General features: G+C 39.4%; 2 protein-coding genes across 5 annotated transcripts in view; one reads left to right on the forward strand and one right to left on the reverse strand.

Annotated features, from left to right (window-relative positions):
• Positions 1 to 18218, reverse strand: part of CAMKMT (calmodulin-lysine N-methyltransferase) — a 445018-nt gene extending 426800 nt beyond the window's left edge. For both annotated transcript variants that reach the window (XM_030800134.1, XM_003262802.4), the window contains exons 1-2: positions 17985 to 18218; positions 7282 to 7454 (exon numbers count right to left, since the gene is read on the reverse strand). In XM_030800134.1, coding sequence (XP_030655994.1) covers positions 7282 to 7454; positions 17985 to 18140 — 329 coding nt within the window. In that variant the 5' untranslated portion in view covers positions 18141 to 18218. The remainder of the gene's footprint in view (positions 1 to 7281; positions 7455 to 17984) is intronic.
• A 355-nt stretch (positions 18219 to 18573) lies between these two features.
• The window catches only part of PREPL (prolyl endopeptidase like), a 40209-nt gene continuing 39016 nt past the window's right edge, over positions 18574 to 19766 (forward strand). The window contains exon 1 of one of the 3 annotated variants that reach the window (XM_012501448.2): positions 18574 to 18764. The gene's annotated coding sequence lies outside the window, so the exon portion shown is untranslated. The remainder of the gene's footprint in view (positions 18765 to 19766) is intronic. The other 2 variants (XM_030800391.1, XM_030800390.1) reach the window with 2 other exon arrangements.

The following is a 19766-nucleotide window of genomic DNA, read 5'->3' on the forward strand; positions in this document are numbered from 1 at the left end:
CCTAAAAATGGCCTGCTGAGTAAGGACTGAGGAACAAGTCATTGGGGCAGATAATTATTTGAAGAGGGAAAAAGAAAAGCTGCTAGAGGAAAAATCTGAAGCCTAAACGTGCCAAGAGGTTGAAACTAGAGGTGAAAAGCAAGCCGTGGATAAATATGACATTAAAATTATAGATAAATGAAAAAATAGATATGTTAGACTTCATCAAAATTAAAAATTTTGTGCCTCAAAAGATACTACATATCAAGAAAGTGAAAAGAAAATGCACAGGCTAGGAGAAAATACTTGCAAATATCACATGTATGATACGGTCTAATATCCAGAATATATAAAAATAACTGACAATAAAAAGAGACAGCTCAATGAAAAATGCAAAGACAGGAGTACAAAAGTCCCACTAGAAAGAAAATAACATTTAAAAAAAAAAAAAAACAGGCAAAGAACTTGAATAGGCATTTCTCAAAAAAAAAATAAAACAAATAGCCAATAAGCACATGAAAAGATGCTCAACATCATTAGACAATAGAGAAAGGCATATCAAAGCCACAGTGAGATATCACTTCATATCCACTATAAGGGTTATAGTATTTTTAAAAAAAGAAGAAAAATTAACAAGTGCTTCACTGATAAGCATAGAGAGAAACTAAAACACTCATACATTCCTAGAATATAAAACGGTACAGTGCTATGAAAAATAGTTGGCTATTCCTGAAAAAGTTAAACATAGAGTTACCACATGACCCAGCAATTCCACTCCTGGGTACATACCCAAGAGAATTAAAAGCATATGTTCACACAAAAACTTGTACATGCATATTCATAGCAGCATTATTCATAATAGCCAAAAATTAGAAACAATCCCAATGTTCATGAACTGATGAAAAAATAAACAAAATACATTAGCCATACAGTGGGATGGTATAAAAAAGGAATGAGGTACTGGTATGTGGTACAATATGGCTGAATCTTAAATTTAAAAGTATTATGCTCAGTGAAAGAAGACAGACATAAAGGGCCACATATTGTAGGATTCCATTTACACAAAGTGTCCAGAACAGATGATACATAGAGTCAGAAAGTCAAGTACTGGTTGCCAGGGACTAGGGGAAGGAGGAGAATGGGGAGTTACAGCCAATGTATATGGGGTTTCTTTTCAGGGTAATGAAAAAGTTCTGGAATAGTGGTGAAGGCTGTACAACATTGTAAATATACTTAAAACCACTGAATTGCATACTTTAAAGTGATTAAAATAGCAAATTTTGTTACGTAAATTGTATTGTGAGTAAAAGAAAATTGATCCAAAAATACCACGTAAGCCAGAGAGTGGAATGGGTCCTAAAAGCCTGCAGAAGAACAAAGAGGAGAGGTTTTCGGAAGGTTTTAAAAACTTAATTCTAGGCTGGGCGCGGTGGCTCATGCCTGTAATCCCAGCACTTTGGGAGGCCAAGGCGGGTGGATCACGAGGTCAAGAGATCGAGACCATCCTGGCCAACACGGCGAAACCCCGTCTCTATTAAAAATACAAAAATTAGCTGGGCGTGGTGGCGCACGCCTGTAGTCCCAGCTAATCAGGAGGCTGAGGCAGGAGAATCGACTGAATCCTGGAGGCAGAGGTTGCAGTGAGCCAAGATCACGCCACTGCACTCCAGCCTGGTGACAGAGCGAGACTCTGTCTCAAAACAAACAAACAAACAAACTTAATTCTAGATGCTTTGGAGTTCTTTCAAAAATACGTGGTTAAAAATTAAAAATTTTAAAAATAGCTAAAGAGATGTTTTCCAGTCTTATATCTACAAGTTTTAGGAAATTAGTAGATGGTTTCTACATGTACTATATTGGAATTTGGAAAATGTTTAAGGGAACATTTCAATTTACTGAAACAGTATATTTATATGTAAGCACATTACATAAAAAATTGCAATGAAATTTAAAACAAATTAGAAAACTAAGTTATAATAGCCCATATCTATGATTTAAGATCCATAAAAATGGGACAGAATGGAATTCAGAGTTTTCTGCAAACTATGGATCATATTTTAAAGGTCCTAAAAAACATTGTTTTATTACTAATACTCACTTCCGTTGTTAATATCACTACTAACAATAAAACTATGCTTTTAAATATAGATGAGGTATTCGTATTTGTCTTAGATGCCAGCCTTGCCAAGCTCTATATGCGTACCTAGGTTATACCACACACACAAAAACAATCTGCCATACATCTAATTTCATAAGCAAACCATCTAATCACTAGTTTTTACTTACTGAACATTCACAAGCTATATAACTAAAATAATGAGGTGAGGGTTTGGTTTGTCTTTTTCTTTCCCTAGAAATGGAAGGTATGATCTCAGTGTAGTGCATTTGTTATAATAGAAAGATGCAACACAGTCAAAGACAAAGTCATTCTTGACTTTTTGCCCATTCTAAGTTCCCAGGACAAGGCAAAAGTCAAGAGTTCTAGCCTTCTAATTCAGCAATTACCATAGTAACAGTAGCCTTATGCAAAGAAAGGACAGTTCAGGCCTCTCAGCTTTTTCTATACCTAAGACATGTATACACTTATAAATGAATAACTCAGGCACTTCTATGGTTCCATATATAATGGAAGTAATTTAAAGCTTCCAGAATATGCGAATTCCTGCTGTGCTGAAATTAAGTTGAAATATGGGAGATAGGAACAATTTCTTGTATTTACACAGCAAGCTTTATATAACAGTAGATTACAGTTTATGAGACAGGGAAAAGGAAATTTTAAAGAATTTTAGTATAAACATCTCCTGGTATCTCTTAGTTTATATACTTGCATCTATCTAATAACAAGAGCCTCTTCTGCAAAGTTCTAAGAAATAAAGTACCAAAGGCCAGGCATAGTGGTTCATGCCTGTAATCCCAGCACTTTGGGAGGTCAAGGCAGGCAGATCCCTTGACCCCAGCAGTTTGAGACCAGCCTGGGCAACACAGCAAAACCCCATCTCTACAAAATATACAAAAATTAGCTGGGCATGGTAGCATGTAACTGTAGTCCTAGCTACTTGGGAGACTAAGGCGGGAGGATTGCTTGAGCCTGGGAGGTCAAGACTTCAGTGAGCCGTGATCATGCCACTGCATGCCAGCCTGGGCAATAGAGTGAGACTGTCTCAAAAAAGAGAAAGAAAGAAAGTACCAGAAAGGCAAGAATATTTTGTCAAGGAACAAAATCCAGGAGTCATACCCTGGATTTTCATTTCATAACTCTCAACACTTAATTTGAAACAAAAGAGTCGACCATCCACAGGTAGACAAAGACGACAACAAACCTTGGGAATTTTGTAACCTCACTTTTATAACTTCAGCTTCAGATGAAAAGTCACTAAGGGAAAATTATTCCTTCATTTTAAGTATTATCATATAAGGCTGACAGAAAATAATGGTCAAAGTTTCTATTAAGGTCACTACTTATATAAACAAGATACAACTAGGTATTTTTAATTCACAAATACCTAGGTATTAACCCTCTTTGGGGGTATTCATTTCAACTCGAATAAAACTTTAAGGAGACAGAAATGAATGGGTAGCAAAAGTTTAAGATAGACAAAACTAATAAGTATTGATAACAAGTGCTGATCACCCTGTGTGTGTTATCTCTGTTAAGCTGTGGCAGGTGATCTTAGGTGATAAGAACTGAGAAAGTGAAAATGGGGTTTACAGCTATGATTTGTGAGGAACTTGTAACATACCCAGTGTCTTTTTTTTTTTTTTTTTTGATACAGAGTCTCACTCTGTCACCAGGCTGGAGTTCAGTGGCACAATCTCATCTGACTGTAACCTCCACCTCCCAGGTTCCAGCAATTCTCATGTGTTAGCCACCAAGTAACTGGGATACTGGGATTACAGGCATGAACAACCATGCCCAGCTAAATTTTTTTGTGTTTTTAGTAGAGACAGGGTTTCAGCATGTTAGCCAGGCTGGTCTCAAACTCCTAGACTCAAGTGATCCACCCTTCTCAGCCTCCCAAAGTGCTGAAACTACAGGCATGAGCCACAGTGCCCAGCCCAACATCTCCAATGCTTAGGCCCTTAATAGAACCTGGAGCAGGCTGGGCGTGGTGGCTCACACCTGTAATCCCAGCACTTTGGGAGGCCAAGGCAGGTGGATTACTTGATTTCAGGAGTTCAAAACCAGCCTGCCCAACATGGTGAAACCCTGTCTCTACTAAATATACAAAAAAATTAGCCAGGTGTGATGGCACACACCTGTAATCCCAGCTACTCAGGAGGCTGAGGCAGGAGAGTCACTTGAACCCCGGAGGTAAAGGTTGCAGTAAGCTGAGAATGGGCTACTGTACTCCAGCCTGGGTGACAGATTGAGACTCCTTCTCAAAAAAGAAAAACACCAAGAACCTGGAGCAGATCCACCATATAATATGTATTGATAATCATTCCTCCAGCTAAAGATTGCAATGGCCTCTTCTCAGTAGCCTCTGATGATTCTGTCTTGCTCTTTCTCACCCTGTGTATTTTCTAGTACCTTTGCCATCATCTGAGCATCCCCTTCTCCCAGAACTATCAAGTACTTCCAGATCCAGTTTTTTTAAAAAATCATTTCCAAAAATCACTCCTACCTCTAAACTTCTATTAAGTGTGAGTATTCCACTCATTTTGAAAGTAATTATGCACAGCCTGGTGAGAGTTCTTAGACTGAATAGTTAACTTTCCTTATTTAATTATTTTTATTATTTAACTTTTATCTATTTCAACTCCTTGAGCATAGTATTGTATATCTATATTTCTTTCTGTTTATATATATATAGAAGGTGCTATTAAATATTTATTGGTTTGAATTTAACACTATTCATCACTTTTTTTTCAATCATCATTACTGCTGATTAAACAAACTTAAAAAATATAGAGGAAGATGAGAGTACTCCATTTCAAAACTACTTCTAAACCACTACTTTGGGCTATTGCAAGTAATATTAAAAAACAAAACAAAAAAAAAAACAGAAACCCTGGCCAGGTATGGTGGCTCAAGCCTGTAATCCCTAAAGGGGTCTCGCTCTATCACCCAAACTGGAGTGCAGTGGCATGATCATGGCTCACTGCAGCCTTGAAATCCTGGGCTGTAAGGATTCTCCTGCCTCAGCCTCCTGAGTATCTGGGACTACAAGCACATACCACCACCCCTGGCTAATTTTTAAAATTTTTTGTAGGGACAGGGTTTCCCTATGTTGCCAAAGCTAGTCTTGAACTCCTGGCCTCAAGTGATCCTCTTGCTTCGGCCTCCCAAAGTACTGTTATTTTTGCACTAATGTGGACAGATACTAACTAGTTTGAAAAAAAAAAAATCTTGGCAGCCAATGAAGCCAAAATTTTAGCTCAGTCACCTGTCTTTTTTCCAACTCAATGTCATATTTATATAGACATGCATTTATTCTTTCATATATCACAAGAAGATATATCACAAAGAACAATGCTGTTGGAGAGGAGTCCCAGTTTACTCTATAGCCTGGGCTCTGGATAGTACTACATGAGGATCATCTCCACAAGTGGATAACCATAACTTGCTTTGAAAGATCTCAAGAAGATACTATTTCACATTCTCACTGGCTAACCCTTACCAGGGCCTTGAAGATGTCAGGAAATTATTCTCGCTACAATTTATACTTATTGTCTCTTTTCACCAGTGGATGTAGAAGATAAGTTTTAGAACTTTATACCTAAAGACCCCTACTGGATCACTCTGTCCTTTCTTGTCTTTCATTTCCTTCTAACTGTTTAATCATTTCCATTCCTGCTTCACAAAGTTATTGTAAGGATCACTTGAAATGGAATACATCAAAAACCTAGCTCCATACCTGACACAGAGTAAGCATATACCTTTCTTTCCTTTCTGACTAAGGACAAAACTGATTATCTCCATCAAAATGCAAAGCAGTTGGGGTATCCTAATTAGAATCTCATAATGAATGTACAGGTACACCCAAAAGTCTGTAAGTTTATATGTTTTATTTGGCATTTTCTTTACTTTGTTTTTTTGTTTTTTTGTTTTTTTTTGGTTTTTTTTGAGGCAGAGTCTTACTCTGTCACCCAGACTAGAGTGCAATGACACAATCACAGCTCACAGCAGCCTCAACCTCCCAGGCTCAATCAATCTTTCCACCTCAGCCTCCGGAGTAGCTAAGACTATAGGCACATGCCACCATGCCCAATTAATTTTTGTATTTTTTGCAAAGGTGGGGTTTTGCCATGTTGCCCAGGCTGGTCTTGAACTCCTAGGGTCAAGTGATCCACCCACCTTGGCCTCCTGAAGTGCTAGGATTACAGGCATGAGCCACTGCGCCCAGCCGGCATTTTCAGTAAAATAATATTATAAAACCAGATTCTAATTCTTCTTTCCTGCCCAACCTAGTCAATTTTTATCCAAACACCAAATTTTTGGCTATTATGATATCTTTTAAAGCTTAGATATTCTAAACTAAAATAGCTCGAGAAACATATACTATAAATAGATACCCTTTATGAAAATTTTTTCTTAAAATTATTCCTAGCCTCACCTAAACCTTATTCAGTCACATTTACACTTAAAATGTTTTTTGCTCTTCTTACAATTACTGTAAATGTGCTCCTCCCTCCCTTTCAAAATGTGAAATCCTGTCAGAAAAGGCAGATTTTATAAAATCAAACACCTACAGTAATATTGCAACATGCTAGAATATAACTGTGAGAGAAAATTAATTCAGTAAAATGGTATCTTGTTATTGCAGTCTGTAACTCTCTTGTCTCTTTTCTAATGATTTTTAAAGTCAGAACAGTCCATATGCTTCTTACAATATCAGTGTTTTCAGTTGAATTTTCTCCTCTAGTCTTAAGATTGATTCTATTCTGAAAGTAATAAAAAATAAATAAATGAAAAAAATACCAAGCTTGATTTTTCGGATTACTACTTGAAGGGTAGTTTGGAAAAACTGTTTTCACTTTCAGCCCCTTCTTTGCCTCAAAACAAACATGGCTTTTTGTCATAAATAAATGCTATGACAGAATGTTTAAATGAACCCTTTGATTTGCAACCACCTTATCTTCAAATGTCACCACATTTGTGAGAATTTTTTTCCTTTAGTCTGACAATACAGCAAGACCCAGTTAAAATAGCAGGATTTCCTAAAACCAGTGTAAAACCTAAGTTCTGAAAAAGATTGCTCGTAAACTCAATAGAATAAATAATGATGATTCTTATTAGATTTGTTTTTCTTATCCAAGAGAAATCTAGTGTTTACAAATCTTAACTAGAATAATGGTTACCTTAAGGAGATACTGTATTCAGGACAGAATATGCTTGTATATTGGACCCATACACCAACCTCCTCTTCAGTTTCCCTTTCTTTGGCTTCTGTTACTGAAAACAGATTAAATGATTCAAATCTTCTTACAGATACATGTCGCAGGCAATCATCCAGGTGTTTTTGCTTCAGAACCTTTGAAATAAAACCAAATATTGCAGTCATGTTATCTAAACACACAGTAAGTTTTGTCTTCAAAATGTTCAAAATTTAAGTGCTAAGGGGACTTTCCCTTCCAATAATAACAGATTAGATAATTCAGATATATCTCCTATTGAAGATAACTATAAAAGATGAACAAAATATTTTAAAACATTACTTGAAGACATCAGAGAGCAAAGACAGTGAAGATTTACAAGTCTGGTATCTTTTTTTTTTTTTTTTTTTTGAGACAGGATCTTACTTTGTCACCCAGCCTCACTGTCACCCAGCCTGTCACCCAGCTGGGTTCAGGTGATCCTCCTACCTCAGGCTCCCTAGCAGCTGGAACTAAAAGTATGCACCACCACGCCTGGTTAATTTTTTAAATTTTTTGTAGAGATGGGGTCTCCCTATGTTACCTAGGCTGGATTCAAACTCCTGGGCTCAAGTGATCTTCAACCCTGGCCTCCCAAAGTGCTGGGATTACAGATGTGAGCCACAGCACTTGGCTTGCAGTCTTATATCTTTAAAAGGAGAAAACCTACAAAGGTTACTCCGACTTTTGCAACCACTTTTCTCCTGGGGATATTTATCAATTCCAAAAGAAAGAACCAAGAAGATAAGCTGCATCTTTAACAGCCTATGGAGCTAGGAGAAAAAAGTTGAATTTCAAAGCTTACCTAGGAATGGGGAGGTATATTGAGTATGCAAGGTATGTATGTTTTAGCATAATGAATAATTTTGCTGGTGTTGCTGAAAGCCAGGTTTTTAAGTGTGGGACATATCAACCAATAATAATGTTTGGATTTTATTTGGATCCTCTTCCAAAATAATCAAATTATAAAGAAAAATTATGACAAAATGGGGAAAATTTGAAAACTGATCAGATATTTCATGACATCAATTAATTATTCCGGGTTGATGTGGTATTGTGATTTTTTAATGTCATTTTTATATGTTCATAATGAAATATTTAAAGAAAAAAATGACATCCGAGATTTGCTTCAAAATAATGGTGGGGGGGGCAATGGGAGAAGTGAGAATAAACACAGCTGTTCATGAGTTAAAATTGTTGAAGCTTATCAGTACCTGAATGATTATTGTATTCTTCTCTCTAGCTTTATATATGTTTGATATTTCCCAGGATAGAAAAATCTTAGATATAAAATAACTTCGGACTCATAAGCAAACAAAAATAAAGAAAAAGATATTTGAAAAGCCAAATATATTTGGAAACTAGGCAATGTACTTATAAATAACCTATGAATCAGAAAAAGAACACACAATAAAAACTATAGGCCAGGTGCAGTGGCTCATGCCTGTAATCCCAACACTTTGGAAGGCTGAGGCAGGAGGACTGCTTGAGGCCAGGAATTCCAGACCAGCCTGAGCAACATGGCAAGACCCCATATTTACAAAAAATAATAGGCTGGGCAGAGTGGCTCACGCCTGTAATCCCAGCACTTTGGGGAGGCTGAGGCGGGTAGATCACCAGAGGTCAGGAGTTTGAGACCAGCCTGGCCAACATGGTGAAACCCCATCCTTACTAAAAATGCAAAAATTAGCCAGTTGTGGTGGCGGGGGCCTGTAATCCCAGCTAATGGGGAGGCTGAGGCAGAAGAATCGCTTGAACCCAGGAGGCAGAGGTTGCAGTAAGCCGAGATTGTGCCATTTCACTCCAGCCTGGGTGACAACAGCAAGACTCTGCCTCAAAAAAATGTTTAAATAAAAATAATTAGTAGGATGTGGTGGTGTGTGCCTGTAGTCCTAGCTACTCAGGAAGCTGAGGCAAGAGGATTGCTTGAGCATAGGAGTTTGAGACTGCAGTGAGCAATGATCAAGCCATTGCACTCCAAACTGGGCAACAGAGTGAGGCTCTATCTCTGACAAAACAAAGAAAATTATAAAGTATTTTGAATTGAATGATAATAGAAATACATTTCAAAACATATGACATGCAGCTAAATCCAGACTTACAGAAAAAAATATAGAAAGGCCAAAAGTTTATAAGCATTCATTGCAAAAATTTGAAAAATAAGCAAAATAGATCCTAAAAGACTACAGGTTAATGAAGTAGAAAACAAACATAGGAGAGAGGATCAATAATACTAAACGTTGTTTCTTTGAAAAGATTGATAAAACTGATAAATCCTTAATAAGACTAATAAGAAAAAAAGGAAGAAGTATCAATGTGATACAGGGAGATTACTATAATATAAATCCTGTAGACATTAAAAAATAATAATAAAGGGATATTTATGAAAACTAACTTTGAAAATTTAGATGAAATGGACAAATTCCTAGAAAAACACAACTACTAACACTGACACAAAAAGAAATGGAAAATCTGAATAGTCTAAACTATTTCAAAGACTGAATTCATAAATATAAAACTTACCACAAAGAAAACTCCAGGCCCAGATTGCTTACTGGAAAATTACATTAAATGTCTGAGTAAGAATTAATGCAAGTCTTACCACATTCTTCATTAAATACTCAAACAACACTATGGGATAGATACCTACTACGTGAGAGAAAAAACTAGAACACAGGGCAGTTAAGCAATTTGCCCAAGGTCAGAGAGCTCACAAGAGGCAAACCCAAAGTTAAAATCCAGGCTGCCTGACTACAGACCCTAAACTCTTAACACCTCTGCTTGTAGAGAATATGATAAACTGGCATCACCTATCCATTCCATCTTCCAAGATACCTTTTTATTTTATAGAGTTGGAAAGCTAGAAGCTGTATTTCCCAGAATCCTTAGCAGCCAGAGTTTCAGATGTGATTTTGGTTTAACTAATCAGATGCACTAACATGAGATTTGAAAGAAGGAAAGATGGTGTTAACTATAATTCATAACCAACTTGTGCTGGTTAGAATAGTTGTAAAGATACTTGGTTTTTCTGAAGCAGCTTTAACAGAGGTCCCAGTGTTGACTCTCTAATTTAATGCAGAGTGAGAGGCAGCACAAGTGGCATCACTTCTGGTTGCTTCTAGAATCTATAGTTATGGCATACTTTGCTTCTAGAATCTACAGTTATGGCACAGCAGCTTCCTGTTCACCAAAGATCACAGCTAAAGTGATGTAATCCTGGAAACAGCTTCAGGTTCTTCATTGTGGTAGAGGCAGTATTTTACTTGGCTGGCCAGTTTCAGCTTTATACTGTTCTGGCACCTGTTGTTCTGGGATTCACTCTTAGACTTTCTCCAATGAATTTGTAAGCACTTAATTCACTATGCTAAACCCCCTTCTGCTTAAAGTAGCTAGAGTGGTTTCTGTTTTCAAAAAAGGAACCCTTATTCCAAAGATGCATAATTCTTATGTGTAGAGGGCAAACTGAGATCAAAACAATCAAGAAAACATATCAGTATGAATATGTCTCATAGGAAAAATATGTTTAAATTTTATATACTATGTAGAAGTTTTAGAAGGTTAGTTTTTTAAATGGAGGATCAGAAAAGGTAGCCTCTCTTTGAAGGTTTTATTTATTTTTAATTGTTTAAAAGACTTAATCAACAGCAGGGTCTTGGTCAGACATGGTGGCTCATGCCTGTAATCCCAGCACTTTCAGAGGCAAAGGTGGGTAGATCACTGGAGGCCAGGAGTTCGATACCAGCGTGGCCAACATGATGAAACCCCATCTCTACTAAAAATACAAAAATTAGGCGGTGCATGGCATGCACCTGTAATCCCAGGTTTTTGGGAGGCTGAAGCACAAGAATTGCTTGAGCCTGGGAGGCAGAAGGCACAGGAGGCATGAAAATTGTTTGAGCCAGATTGCACTACTGCACTCCAGCCCAGGCAACGGAGCAAGATTCTGTTTAAAAAAATAATAATAATACAGGGTCTTATTATAGTCTGTCAAATATGGGCAACAAGAAGAAAAACAAACTACTCAACAGAGCTTACTCTTAGGAAAAAACAAAGTATTAAATTTTTAAAAATATAAAATGTAAATATTATAAATTGTCTTCAATCTTGCCCAATTAAACTCCAAACAGTAAACACCTTTTAATAGTCTAAATTACTCTGATGTCAAGGTAATGGCACCATAAACCGCCAATGTAAAAAATAATTTAAGTCACCACATGTATAATACTGTAAGGGGCTTTCATAGTTTAGTATGATCTGCATGATCTACAGTATGACAACATGATCTACATGATCGACAATATGACAACAAGCTAATACTCAATGAAAGTAACAGCCAACATATTTAGAACAAATAAGACACTTATATCATCCATGTTAGGTAAAAGTAATTGCAATAGGAGATCAAGTCAAATTACTTTTGACGTTTCTTTAAAAAGAAGATTCAGTTATTTTAAGGCCATCAATAATATTCGTAGCTTAATGAACTGAGAGGATACTCAAATCTCCCATCAGGTTATAACCTTATCATCTACCACTTTTAGAAGACCTCCTTCAAATACCCATGTTATATAATTAAATAATATTCAAATGAAATTATCTGGGGTGAAGGAATAGTCAAGGCATTTTCTCATTCTCCTAAGTAAGTCAATGAGCTATTTAGTCAAATATCAATGCTATACCAAATAAGTTCATGTCAAAAGATTAAGTATCAGAAGAAGAAAAAAAAGACATCAAGTCCTAAGGTCCCTAAACCCATTAGGTAAACAACATATGCAGTTGAACACAATGAAAGTCAAAGACCCATTTATTAACCTGAAATGTTGGTTTACTCCAGAACTAACTAAACTGATCATAACTATACAGAAACACTTATGAAGACCAGATGTAGCAGCTGGGTAGAGGAGTAAGGCTAAATACAAAAGTATTGGTTGAAAATCTTTTAGAAGAGTAGCTAGATGCCCTGATTACATCATCAACACCAGGCAACTACACTTCCCCACAATGGAACGTTGATAGGTACATTTCTAGAGAAGATGAGTAGCAGTTCTGACCTTAAACATCAAGTACAGCTTAAAGTAGTATAACAGGCTCTTCATTCTGATCAATATCCCTTTCCTTCACTTAGCTTCCAGATAATAGGCAGCTAGTCTTACATCTGCCAGAGAGGAGATTGCAATATAGAATGAGTACCCTTTATCCAAAATGGAACCAGAAGTGTTTTGGATTTTGAATTTGTTCAGATTTTGGATTTGTTTGGATTTGGGAATATTTGCAAAACATAAAGAGAAGGCTTGGGATGGGACCCAAGTCTAAACATGAAACTCATTTATTTTTTCATATATATCTTATACACATAGCCTGAAGGCAATTTTATATAATTTTTAAAATAATTTTATGCATAAAACAAAGTTGACTGTATTTTAATTTCAACTTGTCACATGAGGTCAAGCATGGAATTTTCCATTCATGGCAACATGTCGGCTCTCAAAAAGTTTCGGATATTGAAGCATTTAAGATCTTGAATTTTTGTATTAGGGATGCTTAACCTGGTTTCCTTTCTGGGATATTGGAACAAGAAAAAAAGACCTGTAAATACTGACATTTGGGATCCACCCAACAAAAATGGCCAATTCCAGTTACCCTACAGTTAAGAGGACAGTTAACAGAATTCTGAATCCCTACTATATATGAATCTATGCTCAGGGATGCAAGTAAAAACCAGAAAACCTTATCCTTTACATGCGGAAGCTATAGTGTTTCCCGTTTTTAAGACACAGCAACAGGCCGGGCACGGTGGCTCACACCTGTAATCCCAGCACTTTGGGAGGCTGAGGTGGGCAGATTGCTTGAGCTCAGGAGTTCGAGACCAGCCTGGGCAACACGGCAAAACCCCATCCCTGCCAAAAAAAATACAAAAAGCCAGGTGTGGTGGTGTGCACCTGTACTCCCAGCTACTCGGAAGACTAAGGCACAAGAATCGTTTGAACCCAGGACATGGAGGTTGCAGTGAGCTGAGATCACACTGCTGCACTTCAGCCTGGGTGATGGAGTGAGACTTTGTCTCAAATAATAATAATAACAATAATAATAATAATAGCTACTATTTATTTTGAGTCTATGATGTGGCAGATGCCAAGCTAAGCATTTTACAAATATTATCTCAAATACTCAAAACAACCCTCCAAAGTATGTGTTATCACTCCCATTAAGTGAAGAAAAAACTGAGGTTAGAAAGTAAAAAGTTGTCCAAATTCCGGCAACTTACAGAAGACTTATATCACACCTATTACCAAAAGGATTTAAGATGGCTTTAAAAGATGAACAATACAACAAGATAACATTTATGAAGAAAAAGAGAAAGCAAAAGTAAGAATATAAAACAAAGTCAAGAATAAAGGTGAAACAAAAATACATTCCAAAACAATCTAAATACTTGATATAGATCAGTGAAGAGCATCCAGTAAGTGGTAGTAGACCTAGGACTGGATCAAGACTTAGATGCATCTGATGCCAGTGTCAAGTTGTATGCTTGCCAAGTTAACTGTGCTTCACAAACCTTTTTATTCTACTTGTTCTTCAAAATAACAAATTAAATTTGTCATCAGTTAAATATTTAACTTGTCATTAATTAAATATTACAAAACTAATAACATAGAGCTGAAAGGGAGTTATCACTACCCTAAAAGCCAAGTTGAATGTTTGAGAAAGATAAAGGTAAGTCGCTTAAAAGTTTACTATCAATTTAGGTGTTGGAAGCCAACTATAAACATTTGAAGAATTATAAATATCTAGAAAGATTTGACACTCAGAAAATAACTTCACTTGGAATATGTATCGTTATTACAATTTACCTCTTAACCAACTTTTTCCATTAGCCAATCCAGGTAAAAGCATCCTGCTTTGATATAAACTGAACTGTGAAATATTCCATAATCAGATTCTTCAGCCAAGTATTCACACCTCTAGGCAAGATTTTTCATTCGATAGGTGGTTTGTAAATACGTGTGTAACAGTCATTGCTACTTTTTCGTCTGCCCTACATCGCCTCCTTTTAGGAACTGCCCCCCCTCACTCTATGTAATTCTAGTGAGGTTGTTACCTTACCTGCCACAGGGTGGGCTGATGACCCAGGTTAGCCAAAGTGCCCCATTCTGGACATAGCAATTGGTCCAATCTTGGCCTATCAGAATCCTTTGGAGGAAATTATTTGGATGTTGGGGAAAAGAGTTATTTCTTCTGGATTACTAGGTGGATGGATATGAAAGCCTGGAGTTGCCAGTGGCCATCTTCGTCAACATGTAATGACTCAACAAAGAGGAAAATAGAACATCCATAACCTCTACTGATATTGATTCATAAACTTCCAGACCTCATCTAATTTAAGCACTCGCTTGACTCAAATGTTGGCAACTTACCATGTAACCTGGAACCAAATGATGCACTAGGTCAACCAGGTTTTCTCTCAAAACCTGTGTTTTGTTAATTACAAAACACAGAAAATATTGAATAGTTAACATTAAGTAAAAGGCCATGAGACAGCATTGGAGCTCTACAGGGCAATGGAAAGACAGAATTTTAAAGGAAAAAACAAGTAGACAGAGCAGATGTTCGTCAGATGTCCCACGAGAGAGAAAAGGAGTCACATATCTCTTGCACTGCTTAGATTCCTTACAGTTTTCCAGTACTAGATGCATATAAAATAGGAATGGTTCATTCATTTGAAATACATTTACTAAGAGCTTATAAATGTTTAATATATGTGATCAATTAAATTATAATAGAAAAAGATTCACTTCCTCTTTGTCACCTCCAAGGAAGGAGTTGTATTTCCCTGCCCCTTGAATTTGGCCTTTGCCAAATATCTTACTTTGGCCAATAGGAAATAAACACATGATGTGAGCAGGGGTTTAAAATGTGTTTCTGTGGTTGGGCTTGCTCTTATACCTCTGCTATCACCATGAGGACTTTAGCCCACTAGTCCAAAGATTAGAGACATATGGACCACACGTGCATCATAGAGATACCCAGATGACTACAGCCTACGTCGGTCAGCTCCCAGGTGGCCCCCAGATGCACCAACAAAATAAATACTAACTGTTGTATGCCACTGTGATGTTGCAGTTCTTACTTAGTAATAGCTTACTGATAAAATACACTAAGGACTAGGTGCTATGTGCCACTTAAAGACTGTCCTTACTCTCAGGCTTTCCACAGACACTTAACAACATCTACTAAAAACCAATTAACCAGGCCCTGTGCTAGGTGCAGAGGAAGTAAATTAATAAAACATCACCTTTTCCCAGGGAGAATGCCCATTCTAGTAAGAAAGAGAGACCCTGATCACATGATCATAAAATAATATAAGGGGCTCACTGGTAGAGTGGGCTGAGGGTCTAACTTAGCCCACAGGCATTAGGGGTGGCTTCACAGAAGAGTAGTTTGAAATGGAAGTGTGAAGAATGAACAATCATTCACCAAGTAGAGAAGATAAAAAGACTCTAAGCAGGCAGATGCATATCAAAAGTTTCGATGTCAGAACGTGTGGAGAGTTCATGTAACAGCCACGGCTGAAACTTGTCACTGTTTTCATTTAGACCGCAATTTAGAATGAACATAAGTGCTGTAGTTTTTACTATACTGAGAATCACTGAAAGCCAGGCATCATGGCATACCCCTGTAATCCCAACTACTCAGGAGGCTGAGGTGGGAGGATTGCTTGAGCCCAGGAGTTACCTGCCTGGGCAACAAGCAAGACTCTATCTTATTTAAAAAAAAAAAAAAAAAAGGAAGTGGGGGCGGTGGGTGTGCCAGGCACGGTGGCTGATACCTGTAATCCCAGCACTTTGGGAGGTGAGGCAAGTGAATCACCTGAGGTCAGGAGTTCGAGACCAGCCTGGCCAACATGGCGAAACTCCGTCTCTACTAAAAACACAAAAATTAGCTGGGCGTAATGGTGAGCACCTGTAATCCCAGCTACTCAGAAGGCTGAGTACGGGAGAATTGCTTGAACCAGGGAGGCGGAGGCTGCAGTGGGCCGAGATTGCACCATTGCACTCACGTCTGGGCAACACAGTAAGACTCTGTATCAAAAAAAAAAAAAGGGGGGGGGTGCCGGGCACGGTGGCTCATGTCTGTAATCCCAGCACTTTGGGAAGCCGAGGTGGGTGGATCATCTGAGGTGGGGAGTTCGAGACCAGCTTGACCAACATGGAGAAACCCCGTCTCTACTTAAAAAAAAAAAAAAAAAAAATTAGCCAGGCGTGGTGGTGCATGCCTGTAATCCCAGCTACTGGGGAGACTGAGGAAGGAAAATCATTTGAACCCGGGAGGCAGAGGTTGTGGTGAGCAGAGATCACAGCCATTGCACTCCAGCCTGGGCAACAAGAAGGAAACTCCATCGCAAAAAAAAGGAGGGGGGAAGGGGGGTTGAGTCCACTCTCCCCAGCTCATGCAAGATCTCATTTCAGTGGTCACTATTAAAAAAATTAGATATTTACTTTATTATAGATACTTCCTATGATGATCTGTGAAGACATGCATTTTCTTATCCTGTAATACCATTTGTAACAATAGCAAAACCAGATCATTACTGGTCTGGAAAGACTGTCAATGTATCAGCAAATAAATCTTAATTAACTCTGATGATCTACTTAACTCATAACTCTAAAAGCACTAAAAGACCCCTGTATGAAAAGGTGACTCAAGGCAACTGCAAACAAAGTGACCCCCAAAATACTAAAAGCACAATCTCAAGTAAAGTGGCAATAGCTGGGAAACTCTTTTCCAAACACAACTGTCAGAAATGGAAAAATGTCCTCCTGAGTAAAGTTTTCGGTAGAAAACTTCGGGCAGAGGCATAACACTAGTATGTAAAAACAATAACCAGACTTCACTTCAAGAAGTGAGCGAAGAATGTTGAGTGATCATACAACAGAACTTCCGTCAAGCTTGCACCAGTGAAGTTGTAAGTAACAGCAGAAACTTTGAAGTACCAGAAGATACCATCATTCAAAAACAAACACACTTTGACTAGCCCAACTTGGACACGGAGAATCTCGCTGATCAATACAAACTACAAGATAATCATTTAACTTTGAGACCTCAGTGAGAGAGGGGATCAGCTCTTCCTACTCCTTGCACGCTCCGCTGTACGGAAGATGCCGAGGGAACGCGTGCCGTGTCTCAGTCCCGGCACAGGCAACCACGCTGGGCAAAAGACGGGGCCAGAGGGTGCTGACGAATATCGGTAACTCGAACCAGGCTGGGAGTTAAGCTAGAAGAAACCTGGGGAAGGAGGCAAAACAGAAGCAGGAAAAGAACAGTGGGGAGCGGCGGGCGCACCAGAGACTGGCGAGAAGGGGAAAAGTCCCCCAGACGCACAAAAATGTCTAGAAGGGGTTCTTCTACTTCCATCTGAGTTTCCCAGGAGCTCAGCCTTGGCTGTCCCGCTCCCCACCCAACCCCACATGATTCCTCCTCTTGGATGGGACGCTTAGGTGAAGCGAGGGGGAGCTTCGCAGGTGGCTCCCGGCAAACTGAGAAGGGTCTCCCAGAGCTGCCAAGAGGAAAGAGCTGCGAACAGTTGCTCCCCCGGTACGTGAGAGAGGAGTGACCAGAGGCAAAGGTGAGGCGAGCAGGTTCTCCCTTACCTGCCGCAGGAGCTTCCACCGGGCGGCTCCCAGGGGCGCCGAGACTACGGGCCCCCGAGTGGTGTAGCCAACTGCCGGACCCCCGCCCGCTGCTCGCATAGCCTCGCCGGTCCCAGCGTCCGTGACTAGCGACTCCATCTCAGTGGAGCCTTCCATACCCGGAGGTGCCGCCGCCGCAGCTCGTCCCCTGCCAGGACCTGCCAACTTCTTCCCTGTCAGGACCTGTATGGCCCAGCCCCCACCCTACCCCCCCGCCCCGGACACCGGACCAGGCATGCGCGCTCTCCCCGAATTCCGCATTTCCGGTACTCGCATCTCCTTGGCAACCAGGGCCGCGCTGTCCCGTCATTGCACCATTTTGCTGGTAGTCATCTTGAGTGAGGGCGGACCAGAGGATGAGAGAGCTGTGGCTGGGCTACTGGAACGCTGTCCCTCATTGTTTTAGCCTTATGTGCTTCATCTCGAGCTCAAAAGACTAGCAAAGGACCAAAAGTCTTATATATTTCGAGACTAAAGAACCCAGAAACCCAAGAAGAATCCTTGACCACAACAAAGATGGCGAAATCTGCCTGTTGCTCGTGCTAGATTGAGGTTACGTAGATCGGCGTGCTGCAAACCAGCTCTAGGCGGTTCTGGGTAGGCTGTCGTTCTGTGGACTGCGGAACGCAGACTTCGGCTGGACGTGCCTGCGGTGACACCTGCTCCTCTCTGAGAGCTTCAGGTTCTCCGGCCTGCCTTCACTGGTTTGTGTCCATAGCCGGACTGATTCTCTCAATTTGCGTATGTATGGAGGGTGTGCTGATCTCTTTCCTTCTCCCCTTTCTCCCCCCGCCCAGCCACCCACCCCTCAGTCCCCAGGTCCTCGCTTTTTGACTAATGTCCCGGCACTGCGTGCGTGTCACCTGGTCCCTCTCTCTGTTGTATTCAGATCGCCTCATCCCTGGGATGGAGAGTTGCACGGGGAAAACGAATAGGTTCTGCTGAGAACACCCATTTATCTACCCCACCCCCATCCTAGCCTTGCATACCGTCTTCTCCTTGAGGATGAAAGATGGATGGATAAAGGCTGTGGGAACGTGGTGATGTAGGACCTTTGCAGGCCCTTGTTATTCGAGTCTTTTTTCCCCTTTTTTACTAGTGTCGACTAGTAAACTAGTGTTGCTCCCCTACCCCCAGTCGCCCATTATTTTGTTGCGACATGGAAAGGGATTAAGGGGGGCGGGGGCGTCGTAACGCATCTGATCTATGGTAAATTTGACGCAGCATTCTACCTTTGATACCAGGGGGCATTTTGTGAAAGACGTCCATAATGACGTTCAGCGGTGTGCAACATACCTAGATTATTTCTGTCGTAAAAATAGCAACTGCCATTTATTGAGTGGTCACTATGTGCCAGGCACTGTATGGTCTTAACATTAAACTGTCTCATTTTGTCTTTACAACAACAACCCTAGAAGGTAAATGGTGTCATTTCATTTTTGCAGATAAAGAAACTGAGGCCCGGAGACACAGTTAAGTGTAGGAGCTAAGACCTCAACCCAGGTCTGTCTGACTCTTAACTACTTACTGGCAATCAAGGTTAATAAAAGCTAACTCCTGACAAACCAGAGATGGCCTTACATTTTATTTGTGCATCTTGCAGGGGTTTTTTGTTGTTTTTAATTAAAGCGCTAAATACCTTTTTAACATTAAAAATCCAAAGTTGAGTATGTCCAATATTTGGAACCAAACCAAATTGGATTTTTTTCTATACAGCTTACTGTCCAAGTGACCTGGAACAGT

Source organism: Nomascus leucogenys, chromosome 19, assembly GCF_006542625.1.
Source record: "Nomascus leucogenys isolate Asia chromosome 19, Asia_NLE_v1, whole genome shotgun sequence".
NCBI lineage: Eukaryota > Metazoa > Chordata > Mammalia > Primates > Hylobatidae > Nomascus > Nomascus leucogenys.